The 25,311-nt window shown below is 37.5% G+C and overlaps 5 protein-coding genes and 1 pseudogene across 6 annotated transcripts; 2 read left to right on the top strand and 4 right to left on the bottom strand. All coding sequences in view use genetic code 12, as the record gives it.

Moving 5' to 3' along the window:
* Window positions 1–1,757: 1,757 nt before the first annotated feature.
* Window positions 1,758–3,413, bottom strand: CANMA_001859 (sugar porter family MFS transporter; the record flags this gene model as incomplete). Its single annotated transcript, XM_051813868.1, has 1 exon — window positions 1,758–3,413. The coding sequence occupies one exon, from the start codon at window positions 3,411–3,413 to the stop codon at window positions 1,758–1,760; it is 1,656 nt and encodes a 551-aa protein (XP_051672532.1).
* Window positions 3,414–5,600: 2,187 nt separating this feature from the next.
* CANMA_001858 lies at window positions 5,601–7,241 on the bottom strand (annotated as a pseudogene). The gene has a single exon. A coding segment is annotated over exon 1 (1,641 nt).
* Window positions 7,242–10,926: 3,685 nt separating this feature from the next.
* PHO91 (Pho91p) lies at window positions 10,927–13,620 on the top strand (the record flags this gene model as incomplete). Its single annotated transcript, XM_051813866.1, has 1 exon — window positions 10,927–13,620. One exon carries the CDS (start codon window positions 10,927–10,929, stop codon window positions 13,618–13,620), a length of 2,694 nt encoding a protein of 897 aa, XP_051672531.1.
* Window positions 13,621–14,686: 1,066 nt separating this feature from the next.
* CANMA_001856 (putative ubiquitin-specific protease) lies at window positions 14,687–17,365 on the top strand (the record flags this gene model as incomplete). The annotated part of the gene is made up of 1 exon (XM_051813865.1): window positions 14,687–17,365. One exon carries the CDS (start codon window positions 14,687–14,689, stop codon window positions 17,363–17,365), a length of 2,679 nt encoding a protein of 892 aa, XP_051672530.1.
* A 122-nt stretch (window positions 17,366–17,487) lies between these two features.
* On the bottom strand, window positions 17,488–21,354 carry RPM2 (ribonuclease P; the record flags this gene model as incomplete). The annotated part of the gene is made up of 1 exon (XM_051813864.1): window positions 17,488–21,354. The coding sequence occupies one exon, from the start codon at window positions 21,352–21,354 to the stop codon at window positions 17,488–17,490; it is 3,867 nt and encodes a 1,288-aa protein (XP_051672529.1).
* A 998-nt stretch (window positions 21,355–22,352) lies between these two features.
* On the bottom strand, window positions 22,353–25,311 carry CANMA_001854 (SCF ubiquitin ligase complex subunit; the record flags this gene model as incomplete). The annotated part of the gene is made up of 2 exons (XM_051813863.1): window positions 22,353–24,415; window positions 24,739–25,311. Coding segments are annotated over 2 exons (2,636 nt in total), but the record flags the coding sequence as incomplete, so codon positions are not given.

The following is a 25,311-nucleotide window of genomic DNA, read 5'->3' as shown; positions in this document are numbered from 1 at the left end:
CGGTTACGTTTAACCAAATCTGCAAGTTGTGTAAAGCTCATTCTTTTGATGGGATAGTAGTAGTAATCTCTTTTGAACCGTAAATTGAAGTTTCAGCTGTGAAAGGAGTTAATTTTTGTGTATATGTTACTTGGCTGCAAAAAGGTGTAATTTCGCTTTAGTGAATTGAGTTATTATGAGAATAGGAGAAACAAAAAACAAAAAACAAAAAATAGGAGAATAGGGGTAAAATATGACCCCTATTTATAGGTACAAATAATGATCAAGAGTGGACTATACCATCATCTCTGTAGTAAGTAGGTAACGAATCGAATGGAAGCTCAGGAAAGGTTATGTGAATTTATTTTCTCAAAGGGAGAAATTGTAGAAAGTCACGGAAAAAAACACAAAACTCATAAGAAAGGGAGAAAAAAAAATCCCGCAACGCAAAACACAAATGACTATTTTCACAACCGTTTGTTCCTTAATTAGTAAACTTTAAGCGATGGAGATGGGTCTTTGGGTGGAAGGCAAAGAAACTGGGGACAAGTGTTTTGAACCCATACGTTGAATGTATTAGGTCAACTTATCAATATCAATCCAAAGACAGTCAAGGAGCTGAAAAGTACACACCGATGATACGAAATCATATACGATAAGGATAGTTCGAATGTATAAGCAAGTTACGCAAACAAAATAAATAGCATGCATAAAATCAAATCATGCAATTTTCTTGATTTAGCCATTCTTTCCGCAAATACAGAGTATGCCGAATTTACCTATTCATAACCTTTTGCAATTGTTTTTACATGACCAATTATCCATTGTAATTAATAGGATTTAGACAATGATCTTTTTGCAGAGCACTGCTATAGATCGTACGTCTAAATTCTTATTTTTTTTCTTGATTGGACAATGTTGTTCACGGGCTAGCAAATCTCGGCATTTGTCGTCATTCTAGCCTTGTCTTTACAGATCTCATCGTAACAGAAGGGGTGAAAACCAATATACACGGAAATCCGCCGTTTTGATCCTTATACATCATTATTGGGAAACAAGCAGGATTAGACGAGTTAAAGATTGCTTCTATTTTGATCCCCTTCTAGGGTGCTGGTTAGATATTCCCGGTAAGGACTACTTGTATCGGTAAGTCCGCTTCATGTCATTGTAAACTCTCAAAAGTGGAGGAACCAACAATGCAGAGAAAACATAGAAATCGGATACGTGACTAACAAAACTTCTTCATTATCAACCTTTCCCAAATAGCTTTTCCATGAGTACTCAGCAAAGTTGTTAACTTCTAAAAAAGTCATTAACCTAGTTAAGCTTCTTGTTAGTTGTGTCATTAAAAAAAAGACAATTATTCATAACCTCCTCACTAGCTTTAAAAGTCACTAAACTAAGTATAATAAAAGACTAAATTTATGATAAGGAAAGTTTTTTAATACCTTTGAGTAATAAAAGAGCCCAATAAGAAACTGTATTAGATTGGAATGGAACATCTGCCACGCAATAAAGTTTTAACTTTTTGTTTCAACTATGGTCATTAATATTGCAACACTTTTATACTTTAATTCTTCCAACCCCTCCATCTTTTTTGCCTCTAAACAAATCTGAAGGCATTAGTCAACCAAAATTCTCACCCTTACAAAATTAAAGAGTTGCGGTGTGAATATTCATCATTTCTTAAATCAAACCTATACAAAATAAAACGAATGGAGACTTGTTGAATTGAAACTTAAATTGAAGTACAAAGCAAGCTTTTATGTGCTGTAACACTAATGTTCCTTGTTCTCAGTTGAGCTAGCTTCGTCAACACTGACTCTTGCGTTTGCTTTAGTGCCAATCCGTTCAACGTGCTCAACACTCAATTTTCTTGCTAACTCTGAATCTGGGTCAATAGGGATCATAGGGGTCCAGGAGGCTGATCTCCAAGCTGGCACCTTTTCATCCCACATTTGTCCAACTTCTTCCAATCTCTTTCCTTTGGTCTCGGGGAATCCTAAATAAACATGAATGGCCATGGTGAGACAGAGGACACCGTAGATGATGTATGTTCTGTAATTGATGTTTTTGAATCCTGTTGGAGTATACATAGCAAGAGCAAAATTGAAGCACCAATTGGAGCAGGTCGATAATGAGTTGCCTCTTTGGGAAATTCTGTTATCACCCCAGACTTCTGCACAGTAAACCCAGATCCCCACACCCCATGTAGCAGCGAAAGAACTGACAAATAAGTATGAGCATGCAATGGCACCTTTAGCTGCTGATTTATTGTCACTTGGAATTCTGATGGTAACAGACTCGTTTCCAGAATCTGGCCAAGGTACAGCGTAGGTTCCCAAAATGCCCGTGAGACCAAATTGGAAAATCATCATCAGTATTGCGCCACCAATCAACAATGGTCTTCTACCAAACCTGTCAAACAAAAACAAAGCTGGGACGGTACAAACAACAAATAGCACATATTGAATTGACGATGCGACCAAATTATTATCCCCTTCGTAACCAGCCATTTGAAAGATGTAGACAATGTAGTACATCATAACGTTATTTCCTGTCAACTGTTGCCAAGCCTGGGCCATCATTGCCGTGAATGTTCTTAATAGGTACTTTTTTGTAAATAAAGTAAAGTAGGTGATGCTTTTAGCTTCGAGGTCAATCATTAATTGCTCCTTGATTTCAGCAATTTCAATCAAAACTTCAGGATCTTCATGGTTTCCATGGGCTTGAATCTTTGTAACAATTTCCTCAGCCTGTTCCCATTTACCTTGTTTGGCCAACCAACGTGGTGATTCAGGAATAAAGAAGCAGCCAAGAAAGAGGAGTAAGCCAGGCACAATTTGGAACCCCCAGCCAACCCTGAAACTACCAACACCATTGATGTGTCCAACACCATAGCAAAAGTAAAACATTATCAAGATTCCTAAAGCAACAGCAAACTGGAAGAGACCATTAACTGTACCTCTTCTTTTACGGGGCGAAATCTCTGCTCCATAAATTGGGGCGACAGAAGTACCAAATCCAACTCCTAAACCCGAAATTATACGACCAATAATTAACTGAGCAACATTTTGTGATGACGATTGAACAGCAGCACCAATCATCCATAATAACGAACAAATCATGAGCGACAATCTTCTGCCAAATGGCTCCGAAACAAATGAAGATGCAATGGATCCAAAGATGGACCCTAACGCCATTGAAGCTGTAATAAAGCCCTGCAATGTAGACCCTGGGTGGTTAAAAAACTTCCCATAGGGCTTAGCATCAATGAAGGCCGACATGGATGAGATGTCAAAACCAAACATCAAACCAGCAACAGTTGAAATACTAGCAATGAAGTATACATTGTAGATCTTGGGTAACTTGTCCAAGTAGTTGGCCAATTTCAATGCAGAGCTAGAAAACACACTTTCAAATCTTGACGACATAATCGAATATAGATAATTGAAGTCGCAAGATGTACTGATTTAGAACCAAGTATGAATTTAAAGTGCAAGGAGTTCGGTACCTATATATATATATATAGATATAGATATAGATATAGATATAGATATAGATATAGATATAGATAGATAATGGAAAGTAAGGGGGATTATTTACCCCAATATCTTATTGTATCCCCCCACAGTGAAGTAGACGTAAATTTTCTTCATTGTTTTGATTCATTCGATATCAACAATGTGGCTTTGTGTTAGCTGTATAGAAACCAAGGACTGGTGGCTTTCCCCGCCACGCTTAGAAGCTTTCATCTATTGAATGAAACATTGCTGAGATGCACCTGGGATTATATCGAATACTTAGCCTTCTACAACAATGTGTGGTTTTGCAACTCATTTTTAATTTTGCAGCACTAACTTCGGTAAGATTATACAATAGAGAAAACAATAAAACAATGGAAAAGCGGACCGACAAAACTTGGCGACGTCTATTTTTGAGCAAACCTTTCATGAATGAGCATATACTTTACACCAAGTATTAAATTAGAAGTAGGTAATAGGATGAGGACGAGGAGAAACTACAATAAGCATAGATACTTCTATGAGGTAAAAAAGCCTAGTTGGTGTTGTGAAATTAGCTTCCTCTATAAAAGTCTATCCTCTTTCATAAAAAATCAAGCACTTTTTTTACTGAGCACAAAGAGGTTGTGGCAATATCTGTCGTTTTAGACTTGCTTTTACGTAGGACCGTACATAATTGGTAGTGTACTGATATCCTTGCGTGGGGAATCCCCCACCTTACTTTGTACTCAACAGAGGCTAAACGACTAAACCTAACATCATTGCACAGCGAAGCATATTACTTCCACCAGACGTAGCACTGCTAACCTACTTGATTATGGATTGGGATGACGTTGATGGCATATTCAGTTCATCTCTAGTTTTTCAGCCCCAAATTAATAGCGAGTCTCTTCAATCCATGCTCAAAGAAGAAAGAACCTACTTCAGGAACATTTTTGCAGAAACCAAGCAACCACAAAACCGGGAAGATGTAAGTCAAATTATTTTTCTATTTTGTGCTATTCATCATTTCAATAATATTCCCGAAAGGTTCGCTGTTTTACCCAACACGACACAAATGATGGAGCAAGCAAGTAATCAGTGAGATGGAGAATATCAATTACGATGCATAAGAGGTTGTTCAAGGGGCGTAGTCTGTGCTTTGTGAAAATATCCTCCATTTTTGAAGAGTCTTGCATCGTCAAGGGTAACATTGTCGTAATTTTGTGAGCCTTCCAGAAAGCCTCTGAGAGTCGTATGATACATCTTATACGGACAAGACCTTTATTCCGCAGAAATAGCAAAGGTAACATTCGACCAACTAAAAAATTTATGGTCACACATTACGTCATTTTGGTCCTACTCAAAGTAGAGGTTATTTGATTAAGGTAAAGATCTCAAACTGTAATTTGTCGCCTTGCTTCGTAAACGAGAACTCGGATCCATAATAGTGACCTGGAGTACAGGGAGTTCCACAGAAATTTTGCTTTCGTCAGAGGTCTCGGGTTTACTCTTACCGAGGGACGGAATCCAGGTTCAAGTTATGCTAAAGCGAATATTATGCTGAAAAAGCTTTTACTTATCCCAACTAGTTCTAGCGTACACACAACTATGTTGATTTACGAACGGAAAGATTGTCCATTGATCAAGATAGCAACATCCTCTTGACACAGACTAAGCACCAAGTGCTATTCGGCCCCTCACCCTAAGCCTATTGTAGGCAGAATGTTCAATATTAATAATGTCTTAGTCAGCAATCCCCCCTCTTCCCAAAACGGAAAAATTATATTTAGAACTTGCATGAGAGAATCTAAGACTTTATATGCATCATAGGCTAAATTGATTGGGAAATATCGCACTTTGCTCAAGCCCCACTGTACATCCAAAGTTGCAAAGAAGGATGGTATCATAGGTAATCCGTAAAAATTCTAGCAAAATACATCTGAACATAGGCTCTTCTGATATCCAGTGTTCAAGCTACGGCCACGTTACAATACCCAATTAACACATGAATTCAGATTAGAATCAATCTATACAAAACTAACTTACAGCTATTAAACTCAAGAGTTTAAATCGACTGCAGAGCACAATGAGACCGGCAAATCTCTATCACGGCAATTAAGCAGAGTTGGAATTAACTTCGCTGACTTTTTCATCTGACTTGGACCCTATGTATTCAATATGCTCAACACTCAATTTCTTAACCAGTTCAGTGTCACCCGTAGCTGGAATAGTGGGTTTCCAAGAAGCTGATCTCCAGGCAGGAACACCCTCATCCCACATTTGTCCAACTTCTTCCAACCTCTTTCCTTTGGTCTCGGGGAATCCTAAATAAACATGAACAGCCATAGCAAGACAAAACACACCATAAATGATGTAAGTCTTCCAGCTAATTGTTCTAAAACCCGATGGAGTATACATTCCAATAGCAAAGTTGATAACCCAGTTGGCACATGTAGATGAAGCGTTTCCTCTTTGCGAGATTCTGTTATCACCCCAAAGCTCGGCACAGTAAACCCAAATACCAACACCCCAAGTGGCAGCAAAAGAGCAAACAAACAAATAACAGCAAGCAATGGCCCCGGCTGAGGCAGCTTTGTTTTCCGCAGGGATCTTGATGTTGACAGACTGATTACCCGAATCAGCCCATGGCACAGCGTATGCACCCAAGATACCAGCAAGAGCACTTTGAAACGTCATCATCAACAATGCACCAACGATCAATACCGGTCTCCTACCAAACTTGTCAAAGAAGAACAACGCAGGAATCGTGCAAGCAACAAACAAGACGTATTGAATAGAAGAAGCAACCAAGTTGGCATCACCACTATATCCTGCCATTTGGAAAATGTAGACAATATAGTACATCATAACATTCATACCGGTCAATTGTTGCCAAATCTGAGCAAAGATAGCAGTAAATGTTCTAACAATAAACTTTCTTTTGAATAAAGTAGCGTATCCAACCGACTTGGCCTCCTTATCAATCGACAACTGTTCCTTAATTTCAGCAATTTCAATCAAAACTTCTTCATCTTCTGAGTTACCATGTGCTTGGATCTTTGATACAATTTCTTCAGCCTGCTCCCATTTACCTTGTTTGGCTAACCAACGTGGTGATTCAGGAATGATAAAACATCCAAAAAATAAAAGCACTCCAGGAACAATTTGGAATCCCCAACCAACCCTAAAACTACCAACGCCTTTAATGTGGCCAACACCATAACAAAAGTAAAACATAATCATAATACCCATGGCAATCGACATTTGAAAGAGTCCATTGACAGCACCTCTTCTCTTACGCGGTGAGATCTCAGCTCCATAGATTGGGGCCACTGAGGATCCAAAACCAACACCCAATCCGGAAATGATACGACCAGCGATCAACATGGAAGTGTTTTGTGATGCAGATTGGATTGATGCACCAACAATCCAGAACAATGAGCAAATCAAAAGCGATAATCTTCTTCCAAATGGCTCAGAAACAAATGACGAGGCGATTGAACCAAATGTTGATCCCAATGCCATAGCCGCCGTGATAAAACCTTGTAAGGTAGATCCTGGGTTATTGAAATACTCGGAATAAGCTTTCGCTCCAATGAAAGCAGACATGGAGGAGATATCAAACCCAAACATCAAACCAGCGATAGTTGAAATACTAGCGATAAAGTAGACATTGTAGATTTTGGGAAATTTATCCAAAAATGTACCCACTCTCAAAGCAGGACCAGCAAACACACGTTCAATTTTTGAAGACATATTGAGTTTTGGTAAGTTGGAGCTGTGAAGCAGTTGATGTTTTTTATTAATTAGTATTTTTGGATTTGAAACAGGGGGAGGTTTGCCAGCTTATTTATATTGAGTTCGATCCCTATGGGGTTTCTTCCTCTAAGAACACTAAATTTTTCTGATAAGTACTAATGTTGTGCTCAAGGCTTATCAAATTATGGGGTTTTGCAATACATTGTGGTCTTTGCATCAACATTAGAGCACAATTTATTTTGTACCTCTGATTTTCCCCACTAGATTTCATCGTTTTGAGTCACTTGACATTACTTGCCAATGGCCAAAGTTGGGTCTCATATGTAGTGGACATTATTACACAATGTAGGCAAGGAAAAGCAATTTTCAACTTTTGTTGCAAATACTTGTTGGGATTTCGTGCTTCAACCAATATGGGCAGTTCAACGGAGTATTAGAGGGTTGTTGAAAGAGTATTTTTGAATCTCTTAATCATTTGTGTGGCCAATTCAGACTTGGTAGACGTGAAATTGTACCAATCGATTAGCTTCATGGGTGTGTGATAACTCTGCCTTTCTAAATGTGGAGTTTTGTTACCAACTTGAATGATTTGTGTCAATGCAGAATTGACTAAGACATAACTGATCTTCGATATCTAATTCAAAAATTTGTCAATTTTGACCAACCCAACTTTTTTAAAAGGCAACAAGAGAGAAATTCCTCCAGAGGGGTTAACCTTTCAGTGAGATGTTACTTGTATGCTAGATCTTCTCATTGTGGTAAACCTTATCAAAAACAAAACCAAATGTAACTTGTGGTGTATGATGAAGTTAATACCTCAAGATTTCATATATTAGTGGATGGATAAATGTACTCCATATCGTACGGTTCTTGTTGAAAGTAAATTTCTTTTCTGATTTTTTGGCTTTAGTTTTGTCGGAAAAAAATATATATATAATTATGGAGACAGAAATAAAGTTTTGTGTAAAGTAATTTCTCCTTGCCCAACAATATTTTCTTTGTCAAAGGGTATCTCTAACCGAATAGGACGACTTTAGTGATGCAAGAAGCCTTGGCAAAGATTGTAAGCTTTTCATTTGTAGCCCTGCACTATTCTTATACTTTTGCAAGTACATAGAGCACAGTCGATGAGAAATCGATGTAGCTTCAACGGATCTAAAAAGACTGTTTTTCAAAAGACACCATTCACCTTTAACTCTCAAAAGAGACATACAGACCACATCAAACGTTTTATTACAACCTCAGGGCTTCACCTTTCCGAAGTGGTGTGCCGTTGTCTTATTTTCTTTTTTGGTCGCCCCACAAACTCACAAACAATTTTCATCAAAAATCAATTTGTGATGCATTATCAACAAACCAAACGTTTTTGCCGGAACTCTTGTTATGTAATATGCCACTGTATTGAGATCGTTTTCAAAATGGTAGTCATTTTGCACTAATGAGGTAATACTCAAATACTCGGAGTATTCAAAATGTACGGTGGTTGTATTTTCTCGAGAGCACACCTGCAAACAAAGGCGGTAATTCGTGATTAAGACCATTTTCAACTATTGGGTTAAATTATTTCCGCAAAGACTCTTGCTGAGAGTCTTTTTGTACGTTTGTTGCAGCATTCGGGCTTGCTTATTATTGGATTTGTCTAAGTAAACTGGATCCTACATGCATATGCCCCACCAATCAAGCTACTACAAAGACTTTAAGAATTTCCATCGTGGTTGTGTAGGTTGTTTTGGAAAGCAGGTCAAGAAATACCGTTCAACTCCCCCTTCCCTAATCAGTGACAAGAGAATCATCGACTAGAGAGTAAAATGCAGGCCACATTTACTTTTTACATGAAGAAAGTACCTCTTGAGAAATAGACATTCATCATTTTCATTCTTGATACAATAATAAGCAACATTAATTAAACAGATAGTAAGATAATATTATATAGCCACACATATTCCTATTATTTAAGCTTATCGCAGCCAGGTGGATAGAACAGCTCATGGTTTTTGACAATAGTGAATTGCCAAAGCTTTCGCACATGCTTCCTCACATGCTAGATACGTACTACCCACCTATCGCCACCGGCTCTCCCTTTTTCAAATGGTCAATTGCTGTGCTGTCTAAATCACCGGTATTTCCACATATATTGCACTTTAATCTCTTGGAATAGTAGAATGGGAGCACTGGGATGAAGAAAAGGGTGACTGCATTTATTGTACGGATAGCAAACGCACTTTGGTTATGACAGCGTCCGCAGTAGCAGGCAACATTGCCTATGTCGGACAATTGTTTGTTAAATTCTTTAACTAAAGTGGAGTTCAATGTTAGTAAAGTCTTCAACCTTGACTTGACCGGAGAGGAGGGGGGATGCTGAAAATGGTTCCAATTGACTCAGGATGTAATCTTGGGTACCACTAGTTATATTATGTATGGCTCCCATCTTCAATCTCACCCTTCTATAGGTGATACCATGAGACCCAATCTGATTCATTATTCACTCTCTCCCCCTGTGGTAATTGTGAGGCACACCATCTATTCCCAGATGTAAAGTCGAGTACTCATTCACAACTAGATTCGATACATACATCCAATAAGGAAAAAGCAAAAATCCATCTTTTAATTCAGCTGTTGCAAAGCTTAGACCGAAGTTTATGAAGTAAATTTTGTGTATGTTAAGGTATTCAGCTCTGTAGTCAAAGATCAGATGTTAGGGCTTGTAATCTAATATTTGACTCGAAGGTGATGATGTGATATGTTCAAATGAGTAACTGGAGTTGGCTGTCAGTTCTTGTCCTTTCTTATATTGATATTTTGGTTAGTTTTGCGCCTCAATTAAATAATAATGATAATTTATTCTCTCTTACTATTTTTTGTTTTATTGTTTTTTTCTGGACCTTATGGTTGCTTTCTTCCAATTTTGGTATTTGCGTCATCAACGAAATGGGTAATCACTCTAATCAGAGAATCGGTAACCAATGTACCACTTTTTCAAGAAGTTTTGACTTAGAAAAAGAGAGAGAGTATTAAGTGTTATAGTTTTAGCATTCTATTTTTAAATCAAAAGGGATAGAGTTGAAAGCTTGCATTAAACAACATTTCTGTACATTGTATTTCTAAGCATCAACATATGTAACTGGTAGCGATAGTTTCCACTTCCAATTTCATTTTAGCTGTTTAAAATTTGGTTGAACTAGTTCTACATATAGTTTAGTTTCTTGCCTTTGGTAAATTGGAAACAATTGTTTCATGTTTTTGAAGAGTCCCTACTCCGTTTCGGAACTCAAATTCTTTAAACAATTGTTATCCAAAAACCTTTGCAAAAAAATTTCCATTATTTTAAAAATGAAAAATTAAAACGAATTATAATCTATACTGAACTTATGTTGTACAGATACAACACACCAAGGCTATATAGTGAAGTCATTCTCTCGCAGTAACGACTACTCACGTCAGTACTAAATCCAATTCTTCTTTGATAACCTAAACACAAAGTCGTGTACATTGGTTAACTATGCGACATTGACTCGTTTTTTTAATTACACCAATACAATCTTCAATCTTCAATCGTCTCTCTCCATGGACACCAACAGTCCTGCATAAAATTACCACACTAGCAAGCACAGAGCAGCAACTACTAATTACCAACCCCACTAACTCACTCTGCTAATTTCAAGACATAGGTCATTCCTAACAGATGAAGTTTTCTCATTCTATACAGTTCAATGCTGTACCAGAATGGTCTTCAAAGTATATTGCATACACGACATTGAAAAAATTAATCTATTCGTTACAGAGGGATAGTTTGAGAAGAAATTACCAGCATGGCGATGCCGACGATACTGTTGATTTAGAGGAAAATGCCCATTTAGTGGGTGACCATTACTCGAGTACGGCCCGATTAGATGGTATTGACGATGACGACAGCAATCCCGTGCGAGTATTTGAAGCGGCATTGAATGCAGAATTGAAAAAGATTGATACTTTTTACCAACAGCAGGAGCAATTTTTGTTTAAGAGTATTGATGATTTAGTTTACGATATTGAAGTATTTGAGCAGGAAATTGCTGAAAATTTGGAACATGCAGGCAACAAGAAATTTAAGCCAAGACAACAGGATAAAGGAAGACGCTTTTCAGCAAGTTCGAATGATAATTATATCACCAACACTACTGATCCTGATACCGAATTTACTCAAGGTGAAGGAGATGATTATGATGATGATGAGGAAGACGATGACAATGGAGCTGCGCGGTTGCAAGAGGAGAATTTTATTGAGGAGTTGGAGAGAGACCGAGTCCTTAGTTCTCAAACCAGAGGTCGACAGGTGAAACGAAGTGGATCAACCCCGATTATTCATCAACATGGTGGTGGCTCAAATGGACATGAATTACTGCGTACAAAATCAATTGATGATTATTTAAAGTCGCCAAAATCACAACGTTTGTGGAATGAGTTGACTAATGTGACATCAACCGATAGCAGATTGCCACCGCAGTTGCTTCTACTCACCGAAAGTCGTATTATTCTTAGAAAGAGAACAATTGGGTTATACACCACATTGTCGGAATTGAAGTCATATATTGAATTAAATCAAACGGGGTTTAAAAAGGCATTGAAAAAGTTTGACAAGTCCTTAAACACTAATATCAAGGAGTCATATTTGGAATCGTTGCCGGAAAACTCGTATATTTTCAAAAAATCGACCATGCAAAAAGTAAATGACCGATTGGAATCGTTGATCAAGTTGTATGCATTGATATGTAATCATGGAGCTGATTTAGAAGTGGCTAGACAAGAATTGTCGATACATTTACGAGAACACGTTGTGTGGGAAAGAAATACTGTTTGGAGAGATATGATTGGGTTGGAAAGAAAGACATATGCTGCCAATTCCAAGTTATTGGACCGAGCCGAGGGGGCAACAAGTGATAAGGAGAATGATTTGAAAGCAAGTGGTGGAAGTTTGAGCTCATTCAATATATCTATACGTAACCCAGTGCTTGTCAAATTGGTGGTTATTGCTGCAATTGCCATTTTTTTACTCAATGTATCACCATTTGACGATGTTGCCCAAAAGAATTGTTTTGCCATGTTGGTGTGTGCGTCATTGCTCTGGGCTACTGAAGCTATTCCATTATTTGTCACTTCTTTATTGATTCCGTTATTAATTGTGTTTCTCAATGTGATTAAGAATGACGATGGGTCGATTATGGATTCGGTTGATGCATCCAAGTATGTCTTGAGTACCATGTGGAACTCGGTCATTTTGTTGTTGTTGGGTGGTTTCACACTAGCAGCAGCATTGTCGAAATACCACATTGCCAAGTTGATTTCGACGTGGATTTTATCGAAAGCTGGGACTAATCCATCAGTGGTGTTGCTTACCATTATGGGTGTAGCTTTGATTGCTTCTGCATTCTTGCTGAATGTTGCTGCGCCGGTCATGTGTTTGAGTTTGATTACGCCACTTACTCGTACCTTGCCCAAGGGTTCACAGTTTATCAATGCGTTGATATTGGGAATCGCCTTGGCTTCCAATGTAGGAGGTATGGCTTCACCCATAGCTTCGCCTCAAAATATCATTGCCATTGGTGCTATTGAGCCCCAGCCATCATGGGGCCAATGGTTTGTTATATCGATACCAGTGTGTGTCTTGACATTGTTGTTGATTTGGATGTTTTTATTAATCACATTTAATTGTAACTCTAAAAACACCCATTTGGTGCCGATTAGAATGATTGATGATAAGTTTACTGGGATTCAATGGTATATTCTGATTGTTTCATTGGGTACTATATTGCTATGGTGTTTTGCATCGAAACTAACTGGGCTATTTGGAGAAATGGGTATTATATCGTTGATCCCCATGATTTTGTTTTTCGGATCGGGGTTGTTGACGACTGAAGATTTCAACAACTACCCCTGGAATATTGTTGTTTTGGCCATGGGTGGTACTGCATTAGGTAAAGCAGTAGCCTCCTCGGGGTTATTAAATACCATTGCCGTTGAGATTCAAAAGCAAGTTGAAGGGTTTTCGTTATTTGGCGTAACATTGACATTTGGACTATTGATTTTGATTATGGCGACATTTGTTTCGCATACGGTGGCAGCATTGATTATTATTCCTTTGGTGCAAGAAATTGGAAATAATATGCCAGAACCACATCCACGGTTGTTGATTATGGCCAGTGCATTGTTGTGTTCAGCAGCAATGGGATTACCTACCTCGGGGTTCCCCAATGTCACTGCAATTTGTATGACTGATGAATTTGGAAAGCCGTACTTGACTGTTGGTACGTTTATAACTAGAGGTGTACCTAGTTCGTTGATTGCGTATGGGATAATTGTCACCATAGGGTATGCTACAATGAAGATTATAAACTTTTGAAAAGAGAGAGATAGAGAGAGAGAGAGAGAGAGAGAGTGTGTGTGTGTGTATGTGTGAATGAGTTGTGGTGCGTTGTGTGAAGCAGGTAAGCAATTTTTATTTAATGTATTGTGTGTACAAAGTGTAATGAAAGGTGCGATTAACTTGTACTAGTTGAAACACATGGTAACCATTATGTACAGTTGTCGTGGGTGGCTAGTGGTTTCTTTTATTGTCTTTGACTTACCAAAGTGAAGGTATATATGTATATACGTCATATAAGTAAATCGATGCAATTGTATATGTGTGTATTGGTGTCTCAATTTCAAAATTAGACATATGTGACACAAAATCTATTCTGATCTTCTGATTTGCTGTCTATTCTGTTCTTTGACAGCTAATTATATAGCTAGATCGATAAATGGTGATACAGTTAGTGAAGGTGATTTAGTGAGTATGGCAGTCTATTAAGAGAGTTTGAGCGTAAAAACAAAATCTGAAAATATATCTCATGTATAAATCTTCTTCCGGGGCGTATCTCTTGTATTTTTTAAAATTGCCTTTCCCCAGTATTTTAAGCGTATCTGCATTGAAGTTGGATCTTTTTTTAATATTTTTAGTTTTGTTTTTTGCTCTGTTGTTGTGGGGTGGTAGATTCCAAAACAGAAGACGAAGTTTATGTATAGATGTATATGTATATTGTATATATAATTAAGTCTAAGTAGGAGAAAAGTGATCTTTATAAAATACAAGACTAAAGTCCGGATAATTGAGATGTAACCGAAAACCGAAAATCGTTTTTTTTATTTTTTATTTTTTGTTTTTTATTTTCTTTTTGAATTCCGATTATTTCCCTTCCCCTCAAAATTTTTTTTTAATTTTATTCTTTTTATTCTTTTTAATTTTAGTTTTCTGTTGGTTCTGTTGGTTCTTTTTATTTTTTTATTCTTTTTTTATTTTTTTATTTTTATTTTTATTTAAAAATAAAAAAATAAATTAATTTAATAATCTGAGGTTGGCGATTTTTTTTTTTCTTTTTCTTAAATTTAAATAGAACCAGAGAAGAAGAAGAAGGAGACTTTGTTGAATGGATAGTCTACTATTACAGCAACTAAAACAACTCATTGCTAATCAAGACATCACTTCAATAGCTCAACAACAACAACTACTGCAACAACAACAACAACAATTGTCCCAACATCTCACCACTATTGCTCCTAGCTTCAAATTTATTCCTCAAACCTTAGTCAACTTTTGGTACAAGAGAACTCCACAACAAAGACAAACATTATTGTTGCAAATCCTCATTCCTACCACTCTTGTATTATACATTCTACTACCCTCTTTACGCAGCAACCCACAAATGTTTACTAAACGTCCTGATAAACATACTACTGGTTTAATCAATTTGAGAAATGATTGTTTTGCCAATACTTCTTTACAAGCATACTCCTCATTACCTTCATTGACAGAATATCTCAACAAATTTATCACCAGTTTTAATCAACTTTCACAGTTTATCGAATTGCACAAGATTAATGTCGACGAGTTGATCAACCTAAGAATTCAACACCATAAGTCTCTACAAAATGATAAATTCAAGTCATCAAACCAAAAGTTTGATATTCCATTGCATATAGCAATGGCTTCGATGGTTAAAAAATTACAAGAGACGCAAATGACTTCAAAGACTATATCGGTTTGGACTTTTTTACATGAATTGGAGAAAATTTTCCATGCCAAAATATCTAGAAGCCAACACGATGCTCAAGAATTGACTCAATTGATTAATGAAACTTTGGAAAATGAAAATATTAAATTGAAAAGTTTCCATAAATTCATTACTTTACATTTACATCAAGTTGTTCCTAAGGGGGTACAACCATCGCCTCAGGATTATACTATTTTGGAACAAATTTCGGTTCCGGAATTCCCCTTTGATGGGTTAATCTTGAGTCAAATGTCATGTTTAACTTGTCATGGAGTGTCCAAGCCAACATTTACTCCATTTGTTATGTTGACTTTGCCGTTACCTATGCAACCCCAAGTTAAATTGGAAACATTGTTGGAAGAAAATGAAAGTGAAAATATTGAAGGATATCAATGTATCAAATGCAGATTGGACAAGATTGTGGCTAATGAACAAGCTTATGCTGAACAGCACAATGGCAAACCAAGACAAGTTTCACCACAAGAAGAACAGTTTTTACAACAAGTGACAGATTTGGATAATAACCCACACTTGTGTATCAATGAAGACTTGCCCCCACCGTTGGAGGATTATATTAAATCTTACAATGTGAATGGAATCGACATTTCAAAAGTTACTTCAACCGTTTCGAAAAAATCTCATATTCTTAAACCACCCAAAATATTTGGACTTCATTTATCACGATCAGCATTTGATGGTCATTCAGTGACTAGAAACTCTTGTCGAGTTGAATTCAAAGACAGTATGACTTTATCAATTGGGAAAGAATATCTGGACCGGTTGAAGCATTTCCAGTCGATTGTGCAAGATGATGAAGAAAAATTAATTACAAAGTTGACGTCATCGGTGTTGACTAATGATGAAAATGATATGGAAGATGAAGAAGTTCAACGAGACGATTTTGAAGAGAAGGGTCCTGCTGATGAAGACGAAGAAGAAATATTGACGGATGATGGGAGAACCACCGAGAATGGCACTACTGAGGATGACGATGATGATGATGATGAGGAGGACGAGGACGAAGAAGAAGATACCTCCTCTGCAACCAGTTCCGCATCGGCAGCTCAAACAATGACTACCGCAACTACTTTGAAAACGGGTGAAACACCAATTATTGCTCAGCCATCGATAAATTCGGCGCCAATATCAGAACAACAGACGGAAAAGTTGACACAACATTTTAGAAAGTTTAAATTCAATGATAACGACTTGTACAAGTATCGATTAAGGGCACTTATCAAGCATTTGGGTTCACATACTCAGGGTCATTATGAATGTTACAAACATAAACCATTGTTTGTTAAGGATAAAGATGGCAACATTTTCAAATTATCGCCAGAGATTATGGATTTATCAGGCAATATTCATTGTGATGCCGCACCAGTCGATTCGCAGCCACCACAGGATGATAGTAACAACAACACGAATGCTGCATCGTCATCAACATCCTCGTTCTCACTCGGCCGTAAAAGTTCAATGAGAAAACTGAGTCGTTCAATCAGTGGTGGCTCAGATAAGGATGATGATGGCTTGCGATCAAAATTTTCAAATCTTATGGGTAGACGTCCATCGGTTATACAAGCTAACCCGAGAAATGTTGAAGAGATTTTACAATCTGGATTACAAACTCCAGCCGAAATCTTGGTCGATGATCCCATGAAGAGCACCAATAACAACAACAACAACAACTTTGAAAATGCGTTTGCTCAACATAATTTAAAAGAGCAGCAACAACAACAGGGCCATCCATCGACTAATGGACACCCCAATAATCGTCAACATCCATTATCACAAGAAATCAGCAACAATGTCGCCAGTGGTGCAGCTGGTGGTGATGCTGACGCTGGTGCAAATACCAACAACCAATCGCAACCGCATAAGAAGGTCAAGATGAAGAAAATCAATTCATTAATTACAAACCCGTATTGGAGAATCAGTGATGGCCAAGTAAGTGAAGTTTCACGGGCATCTGTATTGGCCGAAGAGACCACGGCTTACATCTTGTATTATGAACGAGTTGATAGAAAGCAAATCAAACGATCACATCGTAACTAGAGAGAGAATTTAGATAGATAGATAGATGTACCATTTTTGCATTTTTCGTTTACAACAAAGTCACTTTCGTAATAAACATTAATCGTTGTATTATTATTATTATTCTTATTCTCATTCTCTCATTAATTCGTCTCTAAATAATTATAAACCTGTTGTTTGGACTCCTTATTAAACAACCTCACTTCCAAGAAATAAAAATTCACAATATCGGCAACAACACCATCGTCTTTATTCACGATTCGATTAGTCAAGACTGACAATAACTCCGACTTGGTCAATTTCAACAATGTAATAATCTGACAAAAATGCTCCACTGGCAATGAGTTGTTGCTGCCCATATTCTTGTTTAACAATTTATAAAATTTGATCCATATCATGAACCGATTGATGATTGCCTTAGCCAGGGCATGATGAGGCACGGCGTCAATCAACATTTGCAACATCATGGCCAGTAATTGCGATTTATCTTGGTTATTGGCAATGGGATTTTCTTCAATTATGGTCTTCATTTGTTGTAAATTGCCACTAGCAAGCAATGAACTAGCCATGTGGTTAAGGGAAACAAAGTTTGCCTTGGTGGTGGCGGTGCTAGCAATGCTGTCAAATTTGCCTTGTTGTTGTAATGAATCCAAAAACTTTGTATACGATAAAAGTTCCACCACTGGTGGAGCATTAGATGGATAGCCCCTGCTTAAAATGTTACTAGCTTCAACTCCCGATTTGAGGTCATGTTTGATTAACAATTCAACTAGTTCAGCATCATCATGATGATTGGCAAGTGGCAAAGTTTTCAACAACGTCGTGAATCCCAGTGGATTAGTCTCTAATTCAGCTTCAAGTTCCAACAATTGTACTTTGGGTGACTTGTTTTCAATAATTGCACAATATTTTTTCATTTCTTCAAATTGTTTCCCCTGTTTCAAATAGTCGAAATAGACAACTATCCAGCCCACATCCAGGTTGTGCAGATATGCCAATTCAAAGTCAAAGTCCAAATCAAAATCATTCACCTTTAACATGCCAACACTCGATTGAAACAAATTTGTCAACAACTGGGTATGGAATATGTTTTCGCGACACACAAATGCCGCAACTGCTTGATTCACTGTTTCATCATTGTAAGCAATCAATCGATTGATTAAAAATAATTTACTGTCCTCCTTGCAACCGGTCATCCATATACGATCTAGCATCGAAGCAACATCAATTTGTGGTAAATATTCATTAATAAAGTTTTGGTTAAGAAGTGCATTCCAAGTCTTGGGTTGGAAAGTGAAACCTTGTTCAAAAAGATCCATAAACTTTACCGCTCCTGTGTGGTAATTGATAGTCAACAAGTAACTCAAATCTTGATCAAATGAAATCTTGGCTATTTGATTAGCCTCTCCACGAGAAATTTCCAAATACTGGCAAGCCTTGTCAATGGCTAACGTTGAGTTACTCAAACCGGCAACAATCTCAGCAAAATGGGTTTCCAATCCCTTCTTCAAATCAACAATTTCCTCAGTCAACTCGATATAGTGATTAGCTGGATCTTCAAATTGATTAATCAAATGGGCTTCAAAATCGGCAACCTTGATCAATATTTCTTCATCTTTACCCGAGTACACCAATACTTGACGAGCAATGGTATTGAGCCCATAAAGGTTATCAGTCTGGAGATCGAAGCTCTGAACACATTTGAATGGTAATGTTGAATTCATAAGTAGTTGTACGTTATAGTTGGTTACACTGGCAACAGCCATGTCATTATCAGCCAATTCACAGGGAACAGAAATGGACAAATACTGGACAAACTCAGACACGAAGTCATTGAGGTTTGTCGAAGTTTGATAATGCTTTGCTTGTGTTAATAATAACAGATGAAGCAACCCCAAATAGTATTGGTTGAAAAACTCTCCTTGTGATTTGTTATTGATCACTCCATTATTCAAATAGTCTAAAACCATTCGTAAAACTTGATGATCGCCAATCAAGTGCTCCTTCACCATAATTTCCTTCACCAACTGAAACACACTCTCATGGTCGCCCTTACATATGGCAAAACCAAGAAGGGCATCTCGGCACGATAATCCACTAGTTTCCTTCATCATGTCTATAGTGGACATTGATTGGAAATCTTTCCTCAAAGCAATACGGTTATACAATGTCCACATTTCGTCATACTGGTCAGGTTGTTCCTGTAATTTTACAATAATGAAATTGTAAAACGAAATTGGCAATTCAGGTAGGTATGGCACTTGATGAAACTTTTTCAACAATTCAACAGACTTGACCACATCAGTATTGATGGCATAGGCTTTCAAAAATGTGGCAATCAAATCGCCAACTTGTCTTTTGGATGGTCGAGTGGCAAACTGCAATGATTCTTTATAATCAATTAAAATGTTATCCAAGAATTGACTAGCATTGTTAAGTTGATTGTTGTAGACCAAAGCATTCATCATGGATTGGTACACAGCGAATTCGTCAACATTGCTGAGTGTCCTAATTTTGCTGTACGTTTCATCGATAATAGCATACGCCTCTTGTTCATTGTAGGATTGTGACCGGTTCAAATATGCACAAAACTCTAGAACATTAAGATAGTAACTTGTTTCATTGCAATTTGTTTGCTTTACCATTTGTTCAAAAGACTCCACAATCAGTTCACTTAAAAGGCGTGGGTACAATTTGCATAAATTCACAACCTTGTCAAATATGCTTTCAAACTGCACATATTTTTGAGAGGATTGCAACAATTCAAATGTAATTTGGCCAAACTCCTTTACCTTGGCTGAATTTTCTTTAAACTCAATATAATTTGCACAAGGCACCTGTGTACATCTTATCGTATTGTCCAACATTGCATTCACCACTAAATTGTATGTTTCACCATTGGGCTTCAAGTTTGCGTAAATAATGTCCTGGTAAACTGTAAGTAGGTTGGTCAATTTCCGTTCGATAGCTCTTGTGTTGACCTCTCCATCCAAGGGCCTGTCAATTATTGATTTCAAAATAATGTTGTATAATTCCACAGTGGGTAAGGTTAAGTCGTTACGTTTGACAGCTTGATAGAGTGGGTATATGATATCAAGCTCTTGTTTATCAGCCTGCTTTTCAAAAGCACTTGTAATGTTTGTTATTTGTGTCTGCAAAAAGTGGTGGTCGAAATCTTCACTGTCTACCTCTCCCTTCTTAGCATCAGTGGATGGCGATGTTTGAGTAGTTTTAGATAGTTGCTGAAAGTGTGACTGAGAAATCGTGGTGAAGGATCTTTTTGAAAGACCAATTGAGAATATATCACCGTTCATAGGAGACATAGTCAATTGAGGTGTAGTTGGTATACTTGAAGAGTGAAAACTTGTGCCTGAATGGATAAAATAGCCAGCTGGTTTGACGTAGCACGATGACGTGAGTCTGTATGTAGCAGTCTTCAAGTTATCTAAACCAATTTGAGTATCCTTTATGGCTTTAGAAATTAAAAATTTAGCTGCAATTCCTAAAAGAAGTAGCTTAACATGGAATAGTCTCTTGTATTGCTTATGCGATCTATGGTTCCACCTGTGATGACGACCCTTTGACCAATGGCCACGATGATGATGATATTGCTTGCACGCATTCATAAACATGCATTGTTTAAACTTTGTCCTATCACCTTGTTCCAATTGATCGTTCATATAGCGCATAGTATACTTTTCATATGCCTCTTGACGTTCTTTTCTTTCACATTCATGATTGTACATGGAATAATATACGCCATAATGGCCATCTGCTATCGTAAGGAATGGGTTTGATTGGCTGGTAGACCCAGTTTCTGCCTTAGACCACCACCTGGCTCTATGGAAACAGTCATGGCGTTTCAGTAACCCCTGGTAATAATAGCTCGTGTTTAAATAAGGGAAAGATGCTTGAAAGAATGGTTGATGACGACGATTTGAATGATGCGTTCTTGCATGACGTAGTCTAGTTGAAATCCTAGCTAGCCGTATAAATGAAGGGAATACCATTGTTTGTCTATATGTCTATGTCTAGTGCAAGCAGAATGGGGGCGGGGGCGGGGGCGGGGGAAAGGAAGTTGGGTATTGGTTGCTTTGTCTATATAGTGTGAAGGTTGTTATTGTAGCAGCAACGTGGAATCATAAAGAATATGTGTGTGTGTGTTGTGAAAAAAAACACCACTGTTTAGGAATATGTCTAGTATATGACTAAAACAATGCTATCAACGGCGGAATAGTTTTGAAAACGTGGTGTAGACAATTTGTATCTCTAGTTAAAAGGTGTGTATGTATGTGTGTGTATTGGAGTATAATATCTTAGTTTGAATGATATATATTTATGATAGGTTGAATGAATATATTGCACACACACAAGAACAAGAACAAGTAAAAGAAGAAGAAAAGAAAAACAAAAGAAAAAATTTTTCTGCTAAGATTCCTTTGTACATCCTGCATATAATATCTAAACCGTGGGAGTTGAGGTTAAAACGTTAACAGTCAAAAACTAACAATATACAAAGACGTATGTAGAGATATATATGTATATATATATACACAATCAGATCTGCAAATCTCTCTTTATACACACACACACACACACAACTATCATGAAAGAAGAGACTCAATGCAAAGCACTACCGAATCATTGAAACTGAAAAGGGGACAACACAAGCAAACACTGTGGCATTAAAACCAATTTTGGGTCTTTTTTTTTATGTAGATCTAAATTTTTGCTGTGGTTTTCATTGGCTCATATTTAGAGTAGAGTTCTCGGTCCCGCTAAACTGCAGAATTCAACCCGCCGTCGGCCGACAATATACGGAGTTTAGCGTCGCTCAAGTATATAAGATATATAACCAGACCTATTACTTGATTCAAGCGCACTACGCAACAACCTCAATGCACTTACATATAACGACTACTTTACAGAGAGAATTTACTAAATTGCAAGTACTACTTCTCATTAATCAAAACAAAAAAAAAATGAAAGCAAGAGTAACAAATACCCTTCAATGTTCTATTAATGACAACTCCAATGCTCGCTTTAGTGCATCATCAACATCCTCGTCATTTGCTTGTGCGGGATTCTCAACAACCTCAGGTACAAACTCTTCACCAGGTTCAGCATTACTTGCATCAGCCTTTGAAAGTTCCAACGCCAACTTCAAATCGTTGTCGAGAACATCACCAGTCATATGTACCCCCATATCTGTCTGACTTGAGCTGTTGCTATATATGTTCTCACTCATTGCCAAAGCAATCCTCATTTCCTCCTCTTCATCATCATATTCAGTCCCATTGTACCTATCAAAAAGTTCCTCGGTTCTATTCTTGACATGAACTTGCCGATGATATTCATCCATTCCGTCTCTAATCTTCTTCTTTGACTCGTGTTTCCCATGTGATCCAATATTGACTTGTTTTCCCTTTTTAGCACCCCCGGCATTCAATTTCTTGCTATTCAAATTGCCAAATTCGAAATATTGTATCACATCGCCACACACTATTACACCGTTGGTATCTTGTTGATCAGGGTTGAGCTTAACCAACTCAACCATTTTTGGAAAATGTTGCATGTGTTCAAATCGCTTGGGGAATTTAATTGAAACTTCTCTTAGAAACTTACCAGTGAAAACATCATAAACGCAAGTCAACCCATTATATCCGGAAACTGCCACCACCGACGCATTTAGAGCAAAAGTGGTGACACCCAATAATTGTCCTTGTAATACGGCATTGTGTATGCGACCCAGAATCTTTTTATGATTCAATTCTGGAAATAACCGTAGTTGAGGTTCAATCTTGTGGGTTGATTGTTCACGAACATTCCATACAATAATGCTTCCATCACTTAATAGATTTCCACATAATAATCCATCACCACCTACAAAATTTGCATTTACATTGTGCAAATAACTCTTACCGACAGTCTGAAGTTGGGTGCCGATAACAGTTTCTTCTTCAAATTCCAATTTTCTAATCCCAGTGCAATGGAAATCGTAAACACGAATACTTTTCCCCCGACTCAAGATTATACTCTCTCCACCAAAATCAACATCTAGTGTGTTCTTGCCATAAGCAAGTTGTTCAACGTGTATTGCGTCTTCATCACAGGCAGGAATATCCAAGTTTGCCAGTCCTAAAATCTCCAAATTATCAAATCTTAACACATATATGGAAATCAAGGTATTGACAATAATATACTTGTTGAAGTCAGATTTTATATTCAAGATAGTTCCATCCAATTTAACCGAGTTTTTAAGCTCCCCATGCAAACTCCAACACAGTAAACTTCCATCATGCAGTCCACTAATAACATCAACAGTAGCTCCATTCTTATCCACATATGAGTTGACGATCACACTCATGATAGGGCTTCTCTCATCCTCTTTTATTTCAAAATAGGTAATACTACCTCTCTGACTGAACGAAGTGCTAAGTATCAAATTCTTGACAACAATCTCACCATTCTTTTTGCCCATAACCAAGTAGTTGAAATTCATATCATAACTTAAAATATCCATATTCATCATTCCCGGGATAAAACTCTGGTTTTTGCCACTATCAAGGTTTCCAAAACTGATATTCCCCAGTACCTGGTCAAACACTGCAACCTTATTCATTTTAAAATCACATAACGTCAATCCACCCATCCTGAGTTCACTATTCACCACTTGATAAGTTTGATGTGTCGATATACCTTTCCTCCAATTGCGGATTATTTGTAATCTAGCAAAATACTCATTCATCCAATTTGAACCCTGGGTCACACTCGGAAATGATGAAGCTGAAAGTAGAATACCGAATCTTTTACGAAACAGCTTGGTCCAAGTTTCCTTGTCATTGATGACATGGTTCCATTTCCTGCAAACTAGTCGTAGACTATTCAATGATGAGGGCTCTAATTGCGAGAAGGCATGGATCAAAATCTCGTCAGGTAAATCGTTAATGAATATTAGTTGCTGACACTTCGGCACTTCTTGATGAAAGTTTGTGGTATTTCCCAATGTATCACTTATAGACTCTGCCTGGCTCATGCTTGCTATATTTCCATATTTTGGAGTCTCTTTATCTCAAAAAGAAGGGACTCAGTTTTGTTTTGCCATTATTAATAGTTTATGACCCGCGTGGGAAAAAAAATCAAAAAAAATACTCAAAAGTATAACCGTCGCATTTTTCTGCCTTTGTTTTTTTCATTTTATTTTGCAGCTTAAACAAGAAGACAAACGAAGTGACCTTGTTGCAGAATTTAGCATCACTTTCAGCCATGAAAAAAATGTAAATGTATAGTCCCTCGAGAATATTNCGAACTAACTACGTTTCAACCCAATTGAAACCAATGCATACGCACCACTAAAATAATTCATTTATGTACCTTCCATTTTCCAATCATACTTCTGAAGGAGGATCTCGATATCTCTGTGCGATCACGTTTATGCAAATGCATTCCCTTAAAGAATTTTTTGGTAATGGATCCTTTAGCCTCTGACAAAACACCTTCAGTTTCGCCAGCGGTATCTGCCTGTTGTGTATCNATGGATCCTTTAGCCTCTGACAAAACACCTTCAGTTTCACCAGCGGTATCTGCCTGTTGTGTATCCCAAGATGTATCTTCAACAGCAAAGGCTTCATTTTCAGCAAGGCCACCTTCTCTCTCCATACAAGCATCTTCAACCGGCGTAGATTGTTTGACCAAAAAATCATTGAGCTCATCCGCGTCCTTATCCAGCATTTTGAGGTCTTCTTTCTTTGATAACCACAAATATAGGACACCCATACGATTTATTTCCTCATGGTTCCTGTCAAAGAATTTTTGAATATCTAACTGAACCTTCTTGACACCGAGATGATTTCCTATACCTTTGTATTCCACTATGGCCATGATATCTGGAGTTATTAAAATGGTCTCTTTAATCTTAGCAGCACACATGGATAACAACATTTGGTTGATGACTTCACTGTCAGAAC

This window comes from Candida margitis (genome assembly GCF_024628925.1).
Source record: "Candida margitis strain CBS 14175 chromosome Unknown scaffold92, whole genome shotgun sequence".
Classification (NCBI taxonomy): Eukaryota; Fungi; Ascomycota; class Pichiomycetes; order Serinales; family Debaryomycetaceae; genus Lodderomyces; species Lodderomyces margitis.
Note: the sequence above shows the minus strand (reverse complement) of the source record. Positions and strands in the feature narration are given on the sequence as shown.